At 40.0% G+C, this 16,429-nt stretch overlaps 1 protein-coding gene across 9 annotated transcripts in view; it reads right to left on the reverse strand.

Moving 5' to 3' along the window:
• The window catches only part of Csnk1g1 (casein kinase 1 gamma 1), a 166,147-nt gene that overhangs the window by 14,647 nt on the left and 135,071 nt on the right, over positions 1–16,429 (reverse strand). For 6 of the 9 annotated variants that reach the window (XM_087199122.1, XM_087199115.1, XM_087199116.1 and 3 more), the window contains 2 exons: positions 11,977–12,087; positions 2,233–2,339 (listed from right to left, as the gene is read on the reverse strand). In XM_087199122.1, the coding sequence (XP_087055248.1) occupies positions 2,233–2,339; positions 11,977–12,087 (218 nt within the window). The remainder of the gene's footprint in view (positions 1–2,232; positions 2,340–11,976; positions 12,088–16,429) is intronic. The other 3 variants (XM_087199120.1, XM_087199119.1, XM_087199121.1) reach the window with 1 other exon arrangement.

Consider the following 16,429-nt stretch of genomic DNA (forward strand, 5'->3'; position numbering starts at 1 on the left):
ACAGGCTGCACGAACACATGGCATCACAGCTGAGTACAATGAGGGGCAGTTTGGGATCCCTCATGCTTCTCTAGCTGTGACTTCTTGCTATGAGCATGATCAATCAAATGGACATAAGGCTACCCCAACTTGGTCCTAGAAGACCAAGAATAATAATACATGGCAGGTACCTGGCAGTTTTCTAGGCAAGAAGAGTTGGTACCTCATGAAATCACTAGGGGACATGGCACACCAAATGCCATATACTTTTGGGTGACATCTGCTCAAATCCAACTGCTCCCTTTTGGTTTCTATACCTTTCAGAAGGACCAAACCTGGAGCTTGTGGCCAAGAAGCACAGTGGTCCTTTTTTGCTAACTGGAAAGAGTTTCAACTCTTCTGACCTTCTAGAGTTACATTACATCAGAACAAAGTACACCAGATGAACTGTGTGTGTGTCAGTGGTCCCCTACCTTACACACAGTACACAAATACCACACTCACACACAATTAGTGTACACATTTACCAAAATGAAATGAGATGAAAGGGTCCAAAAAGTAAACTTGTTTAGTGCATACCAGAAGGCTAAAGTTCATTTGATCTTGGTATTCAAAATACACTCTAAACTCAGGATTAAACTTCTAAAAAGTAATATGTGAACATGAACTGTGAGTGGGGGAGGCATGGAAGTAAGGATGGCTGTCTTTCAAGAATGGACCCTGTGTGGTTCCCAACTTTGGCTGCCTATAGAATCACCTTTACTGTAAAACTCAAGCCATCCACCAATAAATTAAACCACAATCTCTGGGGCCATGCATAGGCACTCTTTTTTTTTTTTTTTAACATGCCCAGGTGACTCCAAAGTACAGCCATGGTTGTGAGCCCACAGGGCAGGACCACTGTACTGTTTACTGAGGAGGACGAGTACTATTCAAATCTCTAAAGTCCCTGAGAAGAGGGAGAAAGTTTTCTTACTAAAAATGGCCTCCTGCTGGTCTCCTACACAGGCTAGGAGAAGCTGCTGACAGGTATCGGGGTACCACAGGAGATGGTCCAAGTCATCCTCGGGTGCTTTTCAGCTGCTGCATGGGAATCCTCAAGGCCTGGCTTTCCAAGGAAAAGACCTCCTGAAGGCAAAGTGAACTCACCAGATAGATGGGCAGGAGAGTAGGGGAGTATGCTGGGCACAACCATACCAAGTACACCTGACAGGCTTTTCCCTGACCTATAGCCAGAGGTTCATGGATGCTCCGGCTGTACAGGCTATCTGGGCACTTAAGAAATCATTTACAGTTCAGTGTCACATTGTAAGTGTACTGCCTATTTCAAAGGGTAAGTTACTGGGACATCCTGGACATTCTCAAAGGTCTCCCATAGCAGGGCTGGCAGCTGTTACTGACTTATGATGTCCCTCTCTCTCTCTACCTGACATCCTCTTGGAACTTATATTGAGATCTGGTTTGGAATGGGGAAAAAGGGAAAGAAGTAGAAATGTTGCTTTTGCAGCAGAATTGTTAATTATTTCACCCTCCACCCCATATTCTAGGAGTTTAAACACAGACCATGCGGAGAGCACCAAGGGGCTGCTGGTATGCACAGGGCAAGACACACATGCAAGAGAAGCAGGAAGGGTGTGAGGTAATCCCCTCATCTTCTTTGGATTAAGGTCATCCTTTCTTTCCTTCCCAAGACTCACAGATGCAGACTGTTTTTCTGCCTGACTTATTTAGTCTGAGTCCATAGTCATTTGAAAGACGAGAGAGAGAGAGAGAGAGAGAGAGAGAGAGAGAGAGAGAGAGAGAGAGAGAGAGAGAGAGCATGTGAGAGCACAAAATGGTCCTGAGATGCTTGTTCCAGTACTATATACTCAGAGCTGTCAGCCAATAATCAGAAATTTAAACCATTCAGCATGACCCACTTAACAGTAGTTTCGTCTCTGTATCCCATAGGGAGTAAGAAGCTCCAGGGCTTCAAGAGGCTCATGGCTACTATTCATTGTAGGTCTTATAATTCTTTTAGCTTACTATGCCTGTTGTCTGGTGTGGACTAGCAAAATGAGACTATTTTTCCAGAAATTGAGCTAAAGAAGGGCAGCAGCAGCCTTAAGGTACCATGCAAAAAACAAAACAGTCAAAGGAAGAAGCTGTGGACACAAGCATGATGATGCTGAGTCTGAGATGAGCAGCACATAGAAGAGACAGAAAAGATTTTTCGGCCCATGACCCAAGAGCTCCCTTGAAAGATGAACGTACTTAGCTTCCTCCACTACCTCCACCTCGGCATGAGCGGTGATTGGTGCATTGGAGTGGGCTCCTGTTGGGTCGTCAACATTCAGCTCACCATTGGTTGAACTAACCACCTGAAACAGAAGGACAGGGTGTGACAAGCGCCACGGTGACACAAGCATTCTGTGGGTACAAGAGGAGGTCACTAAGGGAGCTCTCTAGCTTAGGACTGGCCAGGCAGGACCTGGGATGTTTCTTTTCCTGGGTTAAGAGATCCACTGCCCTAATTTAGGGAAAGTTCCCAGCCTCTTACCATGTGAGAACACTAAATTCAAAGGTATAATCACAGAATGATGATTCTATCTTCCATATTGAGGGGTACTCTGTGTAAGGCATTCTGCTACATTGTATATGTGTGTAAAAATTTAATCCTCACAAAAACACTATGAGTTACTTTCTTTTTATGGATGGAAATGCTAAGAAATGACTCAAGCAAGGGTTAAATTAAGGTCTATGAACTTCCATGAGGGAAACTTTGCCTAAAGAAATTTTTTTCATGTTGCAAAAATGCACTCAGTACTTTATTGAATTAAAAGTAACTGCAAGGCCAATTTCTAAAGGTAAAATCACTTTGCTCCTTTGAATACAGTGGGGAAATTCTACTCAGTTTATTATGCTGTAAGTATATGGACTCAGTAATGACAGCTTAAAAAAAAAAAAACAACTCTGAAAGCCGGGCAGGGTACACACTCCTGTGATTTCAGGACTGTGGAGGTTCCAGGAGGATAACAAATTTGAGTTCAGCCCGGGCAACTTAGAGAGACCCTATCTCAAAATAAAATAAAGGCCTGGAGATGTAGCTCATGTAAAGGCTCTGGGTCAATCCTCAGAACTGGGGGGAAAAAATCTGAAAAAGGAAACAAAGATGCTGTACATCAAAAAATATAAACAATCACATTTTCCTTCAGAAGTGTCTCTGACCACTGACATTACTCAAATAACAAGACTACCACATCCTTTCTGGTGAGAGGGAAAATGGTAAGGAAACATTTCTCTTTGGAAAACCAGTTTTATTTCAACGACCTTTATTTTAGGTTCATTATCATCCCACTTCTCAATGATGGTCCCCGAATTGTAAGTGGAGGCTCTCACTCCTGTCATCTGGTTAATGTGGCCCTGGTCAGGCTTCTCTTGCTTGTATAGCTGCTTCAGCCACCTGGTTTCATTTCCAGTACATGATTCCTGATTTATGTGGGTGCTGGGAAGTGGGCAAAGAGACCCTGCTGGACAAACCACTCTGCTGTTAAAGACCTTGGCTGAAACATGGGAGAGAACCATAAAATAGGATAAAAGGTTCAAAAATGATATCCTTGGGTAAGTAACTTCTATTTGAGACTGTTCTTACAGGTTTTGAGAATTACACAAGAAATGTATGAGTTGGGCACATAGAACATGCCTATAACCCCAGCTGAGGCAGGGGGAGGCGAGGATCCCAAGTTTGAGCCCAGCCTGGGCAACTTAGTGAGATCCTGTCTCAAAATTAAAAGGGCTGGCCAGGGATTTAGCTCAGTGGTTCCGCCGCCTGCCTCGCAAGCACAAGGACCCAAGTTCGATCCCTGGTACAAAAAAAAAAAAAAAAAATTAAAAGGGCTGGATGGGCCAGGGATTTAGCTCAGTGGTGCCGTGCCTGCCTCACAAGCACAAGGTCCTGAGTTCAATCCCTGGTACTGGATGGATGGATAGATAGACATAGATAAGTTTAATTAATTAATTAATGGGCTGGAGATGCAGCTCAGTGGTACATTACCCCTGGATTTCATCCTGTTCTATGGGGAAAGCTGGACACAGTAGTGCACACCTGTAATCCCAGCGACTGGGGAAGCTGAGGCAGAAAGATTGCAATTCAAGTCTAGCCTGGGCAGTTTAGTGAGAGCCTATCTCAAAATAAAAAGGGCTAGAGATATAGCTCAGTTTTAAGGCCCTTGGTCCAACCTCCAGCACACAGACACACACACACACACAAAAGAAATTGGCAAAACCCAGTAAAATAAAAAAGTTGAGGAGACACGGTTTAGATATCGAGGAACAGAGAAATACCCTAACACTATGATACTGATTTCCTCAGGACATTTGCTTCCTGTGGACACATTCTGACTGCACATTAGTGTTAACACAGGTAAGTTCACTGTGTGAGCACAAGGGTTACAGAAAAAAAACACAGTTAAGTTTTTTAACAATTCAGAAACTAGTTAAGATTTACATAAAAAATTTTTAAAGATTTATACAAAATTTACTTTCAACCCCCTTCCTTTTTTATTTTTTAAGAGGTATTGGTGATTGATCCCAATGCCTTTGAGCGACATCCCAGACCTTTTTAAATTTTTATTTTGAGATAGGATCTCACTAAATTGCCAACATGGGACTCAAACTTGCAATCTTTCTGTACTGGCCTCCTGTGTAGCTGGGATTACATGTGTCTGAAATTGTGCCCAGCAATATACAATTTCTTAGCTTCTATTAACATGAATGAAGCAGAAGTAAGTGTCACCAGTGGGAATTACCTGGTGACTCTGAGTCGTGGTGCCTGTTCCTAGTATTTCACATGTCTCATACCTTCTCATTTCTCCTCCTTATGAATTACTACTCAACCATATGTCCTTAGGCAATCTAAGGAAGAGGTCATCCCCATTTTATAGAACAGACACTAGTATTCCTGAACATCCGGTCTCAAATAACTCAGGCACAGATGGGAATCTTACCACCAGTTCTCTACCCATAAACTTTAAGTGCACCTAAAACATAACTGATGGTCAATGGCTACAACTCTGGGCCTTTAAAGCATTCACATAATTATTTCAAGTTGTAAGCAGTCTGCCAAACCACTGAACTGCTGTCTGGATTTGCAGTGGAACAAACACTAGTGTGATAAAATTGACATCTTCTGTGAGCCTTGTTTTCTAATTCTAAGATAGGGCAAGTAACTTCGGTCCTATCTACCTCATAATTACTTAGTTAAATTCCAAGATGTCTAGGTAAAAGACCTGAAAAAGTATAAAAACCTTATGAATGTAATGAAATCAATCTCAATCTCTCTCTCTCTCCCCCCCTCCATCCCTTGGTTCATGAACTCAATTCTCTCTATGATTGTGGTTGCAAATCAAACTGGACAAGAACCGAATCAAATTTCCCCATAAAGTCAATATTGAACATAACCATTGAGTTTGATTCGGTTCTCATCCGACTCAGGTTGCGACCATAATCATGGAAAGAACTGAGTCCATAAACCAAGGCACCACTGTACACATGTATACATATTTATGCTATGCTGCCCAGGCTGTTCTCCAAGTCATGCATGGACCAAGGCCTCTCACGTAGCTGGAATTACAGATGTGTGCCAGTGTGCTCAGCCTGAATTACTATTCTAAACATAGCACTATTATAATTTTCCTTTTTAATTTTTAGTGTAACGTCATTCAAAAGTAAGATTTCGTGAGAGAGAGGAGGAGGAAATAAAAAAAGAATTACGGTGTGTCATGTATAAGAATTAACTCTCCATGATGAATGAAATTATTATATACTGCAAACGTACTAATTAAAAATTTTTGAAAAAAATAAAGTAAAGGAAAATGCATTAGCTGGGTCTGGTGATGCACACCTATAACCTCAGCACTCTGGGAGACTAAGGCAGGAGGATTCTTTTTGAGCTCAGACTGGGGAACTGAGTGGCTCAGTGAGACCCTGTCTCAAAATAAAAAGGGCTGGGGATGCAGCTCAGTGTGAAGGTTCTGCAAAGTGATTCCCAGTACTGAAAACAAATTTTATTTGCATGCCCAAAATAGGGACATTTATTTTGCTGTAATTAATATTAATCTCACATTGATTTGGCTATATTATACAAAACCAAAGTAATTAATATCTTATATGATTATCTGTGAGAAAGATCAAGGTGCAGTCCTACTTTGACCTTTATTCCTTAATATTGCTAATAACCATTGTAGCAATCTCAAAAATTTGACTTACTAGTCCCATTTTTCAAAATGTCATTATGAGGAAAAATCAGAACTGTGCACCAAGCAAAGACTACTTCACCTAATACATCATTCTTAATTCTTATGCCCTTGCTTGGTCCTAGAGATTTCTATGATATCTCCCTATGTAATTTAACAACCTTACAGAAATCTTTTGGAAAGAGAAAACTATAATGTCTTCTTGAATTTAGACTTTCCACATAGAAAAGATGTAGAAAATACTGGAAGGATGGGAACCAGGGATCTGCCCATTAACTAAGTTGAATGGGAATGTCCATGTGTTTGCTCAGAACAGACTCTTCAATCTGGGCAGTCTACATTCCCTTCGTGGCCATGGTGTCTGCAGGCCATCCAGGTGAGGCCAAGCACTGCATCACACTAACGCTAGAAAGGGAGGTGACTCGGAAATGTCTGGGCCCCTGGTATGCTAGGAAGGAATTACTGATTTAGTCTGCAAAAAAAAAAAGCCTTTTAAGAGATTACAAGGCCGGGGATTTAGCTCAGTGGTTTTGTTGCCTGCTGCGCAAGAGCAAGTACCCGAGTTCGATCCCCGGTATCAAAAAAAAAAAAGAGTTTACAAAAGTTGGTGCTAAAAACAGTGTAAGCCCAGAGGCAGATGTAAGGAACAGCAGAACTTCACACAATTTAGTATTAGGTAAATGGTACAAGTGTCTGTTCTCTATCCAAGTGCCAAGAAAACTGGCAGAATGTAGTTTACAGAGTAGACAATTTTAATTTGCTATGACTTAAATTAAAAGACAACATCTCCCACTGGACAGACAGTAGGAAACACTATCTAAATGAGCAACCTTGTGTTCTAGCACATCTCTAATAGACTATATTAACAGTACATGCCTGTGAGGTATATTCCTTTTAAAATTGTTGTTTGTGGCTGGGGATTTAGCTCAGTGGTTCTGCCATCTGCCGTGCAAGCGCAAAGTCCTGAGTTCAATTCCCAGTACAAAAAAAAAAAAAAACAAAAACCTCTAAAATTGTTGTTTAAGCCAGGTGTAGCAGTGCATGCCTATAATCTCAGCTACTCCAGAGGCCAAGGCAGAAGAATAGCAAGTTCAAGTCCCGCTTAGGTAACTTAGTGGGATTGTCTCAAAATAAAAAAAAAATTAAAAAAAGGGCTAGGAATGTAAGCTCAGCATTCCCTGGGTTGAGTCTGGAGCACCAGAAAAAAAAAAAAAGTTATCTTTTTTTTTTTCTAGTTATAAAACATGTTTATTATTTTTAAAAAGTATATTAGAAAAGACAAACAACATAAAAAGTACAAGTTTCCAGTAGCACCAGAACATGAAAATTAACAGTGGGATCAGGGCATGTGCTCAAGAGCCGGGGCTGGCAAAGTGTTCCAGGAAGGGCCAAATAGGAAGCATTTTAGAATCTGAGAGGTGGATAATTTCTGTTCAAACCACTCAACCCTGACAGTACAGTAGAAAAGCAGCCATAGATAGTACATAAAGAAATAAGCGTGGTTATTTTCTAGCAAGACTTTATTTACACAAATAAGCTGAGAGTGAGATGTTACCCCCTGGCCTTGTTTGTTGACCCCTATTCTACATTAGTTCCCTTCTCTGTTTGCATGAAGAGTGTGTGTGTGTGCATGTGTGTGTGTATTCTCAAATACGTACATATGAAAATAAAAATGGTCCAAGTTTTATATACTGCTCTGCAACTTGCCTTTTTCATAATATATATATTTTTTGATACCAGGGATCGAACTTGGAACCTTGCACTTGTGAGGCAGGTGCTGAAACCACTGAACTAAATCCCCAGCCCTTTCATAACATATCTTGAACACTTTCCCATAACCCCCAGAGATCTCTTTCAACTATACAGCATTATTGTGTTAGTTAATGTTCAGCTAATAAACATTTAGTTCCCTTTGATTTCTAGCATTATAAAGAAGCTGGCAATAAACATTCTAGAACTGTACTGTCCACCACGTGGCTACTACACGCCTGACACAGGACTAATACACCCAAGATGCTGTGAAGTATCAAACACACATTGTATTTCAAAGATGTAGTAAAAGGCCTCAACATTTTTATATGACTATATGTTGAAATATTTGAGATATACAATACTAGGTTGAATAAAATGTTACTAAAATTAGTTTTACCTGTTTCTTTTTAATGTGGCTACTATGAAATTTAAAACTACATTCAGGCACTGCCTGCCTCGCAAGCTAAGGACCCAAGTTCGATCTCCGCAACAACAACAACAACAACAACAAAAAAAAACTACATTCAGGGCCGGAGATTTAGCTCAGTGGTTTCGCTGCCTGCTGCGCAAGCACAAGGACCCAAGTTCGATCCCCGGCACAAAAAAAAACAAACCAAAAAAAAAAAAACCTACATTCATTTTCTCCCCTCTCTCTTTCTGTGGCATTGGGGATTGAATTTGGGGGCTTGCACGTGCCAGGCAACTGTTCTGCCACTGAGCTACAGCCCCATCTGTTTAAGTTTTGAGACAGGGTCTCAATGAGTTGTTGCCCAGGCCTTGAACTCATGATCCTCCTGTTTCAGCCTCCCAAGTATCTGGGGTTACAGGCACATACCCCTGCACCTAGCACGGCATTAGTGGGCTTTGAGAAATGTTGATCTGAAACTGTATTTGCTGGCTCAAATTTAAGATTTTAACAGATGATGTTGCATTACTCTCCAAAATAGCTGTAATTCATATTCAATAATAGTGGGTGTATAAATTTTTGCCAATATAATAGGTAAAACTGATATATGTATTTTTAATTGCTAGGTTTTATTTTTATCAGTTATATCAGTAAAGAATCATATATTTCTACAAAGACTGTTAGGAAAATGAGTATTCTCTTTTTCCTACTTTACCATTTCTCCTCCTTTTTGGTACCAGATATTGAACTTGGGTCCTTGTGCTTGCGCAGCAGGTGGCGAAACCACTGAGCTAAATCCCTGGCCCCATTTCTCCTCTTTTATAGCTGATTTCTTTGCTTCTTTGTAATTCCTTACCTTTTTTTTTTTTTTTTTGGTTTTTTGAGACAGGGTCTCACTATGTAGCCCAAGTAGGCCTTGAACTTAGTTGTGTAGCCCAGGTTGGCCTCAAACTCGTGGCACTCCTCCTGTCTCAGCCTCCCAAGTGACAGGATTATAGGTGTGTGTCACCACGTCCAGCTATAATTCCTTATCTTTTAACATTCATCTTGATTTTTCATTTTTACACACTATAATCACAATTATATCTTTTTTCGTCTTTCTACTACAGTGTATACAGTAAGTCTGACTCGATCAATTCTTAGTGCTTACATGATGAGTATTAAGGGCTGGTCACAACTGAACTATGGAGTGTAGCATGGTTATCTCTCCTTTTGTGTACAATTTTTAAAATTAGTAATTATATTTTAAAATTTATTCTTTCTTATCTGTTTATACATTAATTGTAAACCACTAATCTCTCCAAAGTCTGTCATTTATTTATTATAGTGAGAGGAATTAGAACCCAGAGCCTTGTGCTCCCGATGAACTAGACTCCCAGTCCTAGCCATTTCCATCGTTTTAAGTTTTTAATTTCTAAGAGCTCTTTGTTTTGGGGGGGTACCAGGGATTGAACTCGGGTCCTTGCGCTTGCGCAGCAGGCAGTGAAACCACTGAGCTAAATCCCCGGCCCTCCAAGAGCTCTTTTTTACAACAAAATATTTCTTAAAAAAAACACACTACCACTGTTGCTTATTTGCTTTGATCTCTTTCTTAGTAAAGGCTTTCCTCAGAAGTCTGATGATAGTTGATTATCTGCTCATTCTAAAAGGGGGGGACGGATTTAGCTCAGTGGCATCGCGCCTGCCTCGTAAGCACAAGGTCCTAAATTCGATCCGTGGTAGCAAAAGGGTGGGGGGCAGAACATGAGTTGGCATTGTGTGAAGGTGGCTGAGACTTGACACTTGTGGACCACACTGTGGTGTAATCTGGCTGGGTCACTTCAGGGGCAAAACCCTGTTGTCAGTATCCCAAGATGTCTTCTTTTGGGCGGTCACATATCCCAGAGCTTACTCTTTCAATCTCTTGCCTAGAAGGTAGAGACCTGGTTAGTGGCTTCGTAAAACACTGAATAGGGAGAATAGGCAGTTAGCAGGCCATTCACTTAATCTCCCCTTTTCCACAAAGTACCTTGGTTCCAATGGTACTCTGTAACCCCCTGACCTATTTTGCCCTCTCCAGAGAACACACCTTTCATCTTTGCTGAAGAGGGATCTATCACTTCTTAAACAGTCTTTTGACCAATTTCTTTATTTGAATACAGGGCCCTCTGCTTCTCCTCCACTCAGAGAAGGCCAACTCCTGGCAACAGTGGCTTTCCTGATAGCCCACCATGCTTCCTCTAGGGTATACCTTTTTATTTTTGGTTTTTTGTTGTTTTTTTTTTTAATTTTTTTTATTTTTGGTTTTTGAGACAGGATCTCACTATGTAGTCCAAGCTGGCCTCGAACTTACTTGTGTAGCCTAGGCTGGCCTCAAACTAGCAGTGATCTTCCTGTCTCAGCTTCCAAAGTGCTGGGATTACAGGTGTGCACCCCCACACCTGGCTCCAGGGTGTACTCTTATCTCGCTTTTTACTGTTTTACTTGGCCCAAGCTTGCTCTGCAGAGCCAGGCACCCCCCCCCATTCTTCACTGCTTTGAGAGAGAGAGAGAGAGAGAGAGAGAGAGAGAGAGAGAGAGAGAGAGAGAGGGAGAGAGAGTGCCAGCCAGCTCTTGAGCCTTTTGAGCATTTCCCAGGATTCATTTGATAACTGCCCATTTGCTTTCAACTTCTCTTCTAACACTTTTGATGGTGTTGCTTTCTCTTGTTTTCACCATTCTTAGAAAGACTTATGCTTATAAAAAGATTCCATTACCATTCTTTCAAGAGGGAGTGAAAACAGATTGAACTATGTGTTCAATCCATCATTTTCACCTACATGTTCCTACGCTGTCTTTACAGGGTCAAAGGTATCTCCTAACAGCCTGTGAGTAACAAGTTCTTTCAGAGACTTACTCCATATAAAAGCATATTGAGACACATTTCTATATGCAAAAAGGGTAAACTAGTGTGCCCCAACTGGTAGTATCACTAAGTAGTATGGCAGAAATAGGTTAAGATTTTAAAACCGTCACACATAAGAAAAGTTAAAAAGATATAAGATGCTCTTAATACTGAACAGAGAAAAAAAGATGTTAAGCTAGTCTAAATGAAACCAGAAATAATTTTCCAGGACTACACCTATTCTAGGGAGAAAAAAGAAAATAGCCCAACTTTTGGGTACCCACTCAGAAACAAAACAATTACACCTATCAACATTCTCAGCTTATCATGTGGGAAAGCATGTATCATCCCAGCATGAGCTATATATGTAGTCCTCTTGTCCAGAAAGTACTTATTTTATGTTTCAGGTCTTCACAATTCCAACTTGAGACTAACACATTCCACCTTGATGTGATTTTTGTATTTTACTATGAATGGATCAAGGCTGTAGGGTAAGGTTAATGTAGTATAAGAAATCATCAAGGATATTTTCTAGTTAATGACAAGAAGTAATTATCTCAATAAGGGACTTTTACCAAAGTCCACCTACACAGAAAGCCAGCACACAGACCATCAGTAAACTACTGAAGCAGCTGACGCTTGCTGTCAGTGTCCACAGGAAAGGAACCCAAGTCTCAGAAGCCAGCCAACATTCTACTCGCCAAGCTGGGAGGCTGGGAAAAGGCAGGAAAGGCAGTGAGTACCTGCACTGATCCCCCATGGCGGTCTGCGGCCAAGTGAGACGTCAGGTATGAGGTACTGGTCTGCCGGCTGGGCTGGACTTCCCACTCTCCTCGGCGCTCTGACGATGCCGTCTGCTCAGGCATTAGGAAGCATGAGACCAAGACATGGAAGGAAAGGTGAAGCAACAGCAAGCAATAACAAACTCAAGTACATTAGTGTTTTGCTTTTGTTTTAGATTTTAAACTAACAAATGCTGCAAAGCACTGAGAGAAGTTAGTGTGGCTACATTCATTTCAGCCTAATGAGCCAGTGTCTGATTCTATAGCATGCCATCCTCACCCAGACACAGAAAAACAGTAATGACTGAGGGGAGGGGTGGTAAACCAACCAAACGCTGGAATCACCTTTCAGCTTTCATATTAGTAAAATTTCAGTGGCCACTAAGCAGATCAAATTCAGAATGTGAAGACTATATTGAAGAAAGGGTTATGTTACAAATCATTTCACTCCTCCAAGATCTACCTGAATAGATAGTAGCCAATAAAGAAAATTTCTGCATTACAAATCAAGACAATATGCTCTCAATTTTAATGTCCATGAGATTTTCTATTAAGATAAAAGGAACTGCAGCAGTGGCTGGAATATACTTTCTTATCTAAAAGAATGAAAAAAGTATTCTTTTAAAAGCAGGTTCATATATCAAGAATGGAAAAAGATGGGTGGATAAGCTTGACTGTTCTTTGGTTCTTCTAGCTACCAGCCTCTAGTATCGAATTAGAAAGTTTACTAACTGACAAGACTACTACATAGTACTTTCTTCCTGATAACAAAAGGTAGAGGTTTCCTCATCAGAAGGAGGGCTGCCTTACTTAAATCTCTTTGAGTTCTGCTTTAACCTTTGCAGTCATCCAGGCTCTCTTCATTCTTTTACATCTCATACTACTCTAATCTTGCTCACCTATGACTTTTGTTCTGGAAGTCTCTATTTAGGTGCCTCTTGCCTGGTGCCCTACAGCTGAGGTGTTAACATCATGATGCTCAGCTATAACAGTCCTAAGCATCTACAAAGATGAAAAAGAAGTAGTTGGAGCGGCAGCAATGAGGGATTAATAAATCAAATCTTAACTGCTGCTGAGGTAAACAGCAGCAGGAGTTGGGATGTGATACTGCTGCTCTGCATTAAACTAGTTAGGATCCTATAAATCTTAGAATAAATGTTGTACTGTATAAAGAAGAAAAAGCAATGATTTGAGGCTCTATATTTCGCCCTCCTCCAGAACCTCCCTGGCAAAAGAGCTGCTTAACATTCATCCACAAGTCATCTACCAGGCACTTCCCATAAACCAGCTACAACTTACTGTTTTTAAAAGGCATATGGGTAACAGCACTTTTAGGATCCTAGCCACATTTTCTCTGATAGTCCTTGGGGAATGAGCAAATTCAATAAGAAAGTAGCTGTATTAACTTTCTTGTTATATAATCTTACAAAAGAGGGCTTTCGTTTTATACTACTAGTTGCACTAGAGAATTAAAACTACCTCAAATCTCCCCCTTCTCTCTTCTCCATTATTTCTACCAACAGATGTTAAGATATTTCATTTCCCAAAATAAGACCACAGTGTATAACAAAACCACACCTTATATACTTATTGGCACTGTCTATATCCTCAGAACACTTAATCTCATTTATTCTGATTAGTAGAGACCTGAGAATAAATCTGTTCTAATACTAGAACAGATATCTATAATGCAGAAAAAAATAAGAACCAAGATATATCATGTAAAGCTACAAATTCCCAATGATGAATGTCATCATATTGTATATCTAAAATGTACCAAAAACTTAATGAATAAAAAAATAGTATCTATAACTAATAGCTATTATTGATACCTTTTTCAGTATTTTCTCGTACTTTTTAATATATTCTAATATTTAAACACAATATTTATGCTCCTACACTATTGTACAATACTGCCAGTTCTCCAAAAATTTAAAAGCTTAAAAAAATCCAGACCTCTACAAGCCATTTAGTGTTTTGCTTTTTGAATTGTACAATACATACTCAATGTAATTATTTCTCTTATGAATGGTCTGTTTTCACATTTGTTTTTCATCAAATTTTCAGGTATTTATTGGCCATTTATAACTCTCTTTCGAAAAATGTCTATTCATTTCTGTTACTTTTTTTTTTTGGTACTGGGAATCGAACTTGGGTCCTTGCACTTCCGCAGCAGGCGGCGATGTTACTTATTTTTTGACTGGGTCTTTTATCTTGGGAGCTCTACTTTTTTTCAGTTCTTTATGTATTCTAGATCAGTCGTGGTGAACCTATGGTATGCATGCCATGGTGGGCTGTTTTTATCATTGAAAGCTCTAAAAGGCTCGCCATCACTGTTCTAGATATTAGAGTCTGGTTGAGGAGTAGCTGACAAAAATTTTTTCCCATTCTGTAGGTTGTCTTTTCACTCTGTTGGTTGTTTCCTTTGCTGTGCAGAAGTTTTTTAATTTGATACAATCCTATTTGTTGATTTTCCATATTCTTTCTTTTGAGGTTTTGTTCAGAAAGTCCTTGACTACACCTACATCTTCAAGAGTTTTACATATTTTATCCTCCTGCTGGTTAAGCACTTCTGTTTTAACATTTAGAACTTTGATCCATTTTTATTTTAGTTTAGCCACTGAAAGCAACCAAATATGTGATAGAGGGGAGCCTGAGAGTTGCTGTTTTACTACTTTGGTGAGAGATAGGGGTCTAGAAATCTTCTGTATGAGGATAGCCAGTTTCCCCAGCACCATTTATTAAAGAGGCTTTCTTTTTTCCAGGGTATGTTTTTGGCCTACTTGTCAAAGATGATGGCTGAATATGCCCTGAGCTGTTCCAATGATCCACATGTCTGTTTTTGTGCCAGTACCATGCTGTTTTTATCATTATAGCTTTGTAATATAACTGGAAATCCTGGCCTGTGATGACCCCTGCTTTGCTGTTGTTGTTCAGGATTACTTCTGTGTGTTTATTTTTTAAGACAGAGAAAAATTAAAAACAGCTCAAAATATATATTCATATGCATTCATTTTATGTGTGTAAATGCATGAGTGTGGTGCTTGGGATTGAACCTAGGACCTTGTGCATGCTAAGTAGGTGCTCTATGACTGAGCTTCATCATCAGTCCTTGTATGCTTTTATTTATTTTTATTTTGGGGGCTTTTTTTTGAGACAGGGTTTCTCTATGTAGTTCAGGCTGGCCTTGAACTCACTATGTAGCCTAGGCTGGCCTTACTTGCTGTGATCCTCCTGTCTCAAGACTCCTGAATGCTGGGATTACAGGCATGCACTACCATACCTGGCTTTTTATGCTTTTAAAGTTAAGAAAGAGCTGGGGAAGTGATCAACTATTTCTATTTGTACAGAAATATACATAAGCACTCGAGTTTGATGCTGTCTGATTCATAGGATGATGTGCTTGCTTATATTTTAGCTAAATAATTTGTTGGATGAAATATTTTTGTTTAAATGAAAATAGCAATGCATATTTCAAAGTCCTAAAAGTCACATTCCATTTCCTTCCTCAAAGCAATACACTATTTCTTTTATTAAAGAGAAAAATAATGTTAACTTCCAGATTCATTCATAAATGCTTCCACTGTGACAAAGGAGAGATACACTACACCATGCTATTGCCCTGCAATCCCCTCTATAGCCACTGACAGCAACCAAATAAACAATAGAGGGGAGCCTAGGGACTGCTGTTTTACTAGTTTGAAAACGACTTCTCATTAAAACACTAAACTTTAGGGCTATTCTTTTCTAGAATTTAAGGGCTCAGACTGCTACTGAGTGGATAATGTAGTAAAAAGGGCCCTTTGCCAGTTTTACAAAGCAATGAATGGCTGGAAGCTGGATGAAACCAAGGATGTTTGTTGACAATTACACATTCTGCGGGACTCTGTACACAGGGGTTATAATTAGGCATGGTCAGCATAGTAGCTCATTGGACTAAGTGAGGCAGTGGAGATAAGCATGTGAACCCTCCATTCTTAAAGATCACTCATCCACACACATCTATCTAAAAGGCAACCAAGAGGCCCATGGCTAGAAGAGTCATTCAGCAGCTTAATTTCTCTGCATTACTTGAAAGGCAGAGGTCCACATGGAGTGCTTAAGTCCCCAAAGGCATGAGGAGCAGGAATCTCAAGTAGTGGTACCTCCTTGGGGGAGCGCTTTAAAATCTTCTGTTGTGACTGTACCACCTGTATGGAAATGTTTCATTTACTGTGCAGTAGAGTCATTTTGGAAATAATAAAGCAACAATCCAACAAAAAAAAAATCAAAGGCAAAACTGACAAAAATAAACTAGGAAAAAAATGTAAATCAGCGAAAATCACCACCTGTGCCTACGGCAGAGGAAACAATCACTCCTCATAGTCATTCATTCGGCAGAAACTAGTAAGAATGGGTGGGAAACACTGTCTGA

The sequence above is a fragment of the Heterocephalus glaber genome, unplaced genomic scaffold (genome assembly GCF_053883595.1).
Source record: "Heterocephalus glaber isolate CG9 unplaced genomic scaffold, H.glaber_assembly_v1.0 deba00001689, whole genome shotgun sequence".
Classification (NCBI taxonomy): Eukaryota; Metazoa; Chordata; class Mammalia; order Rodentia; family Bathyergidae; genus Heterocephalus; species Heterocephalus glaber.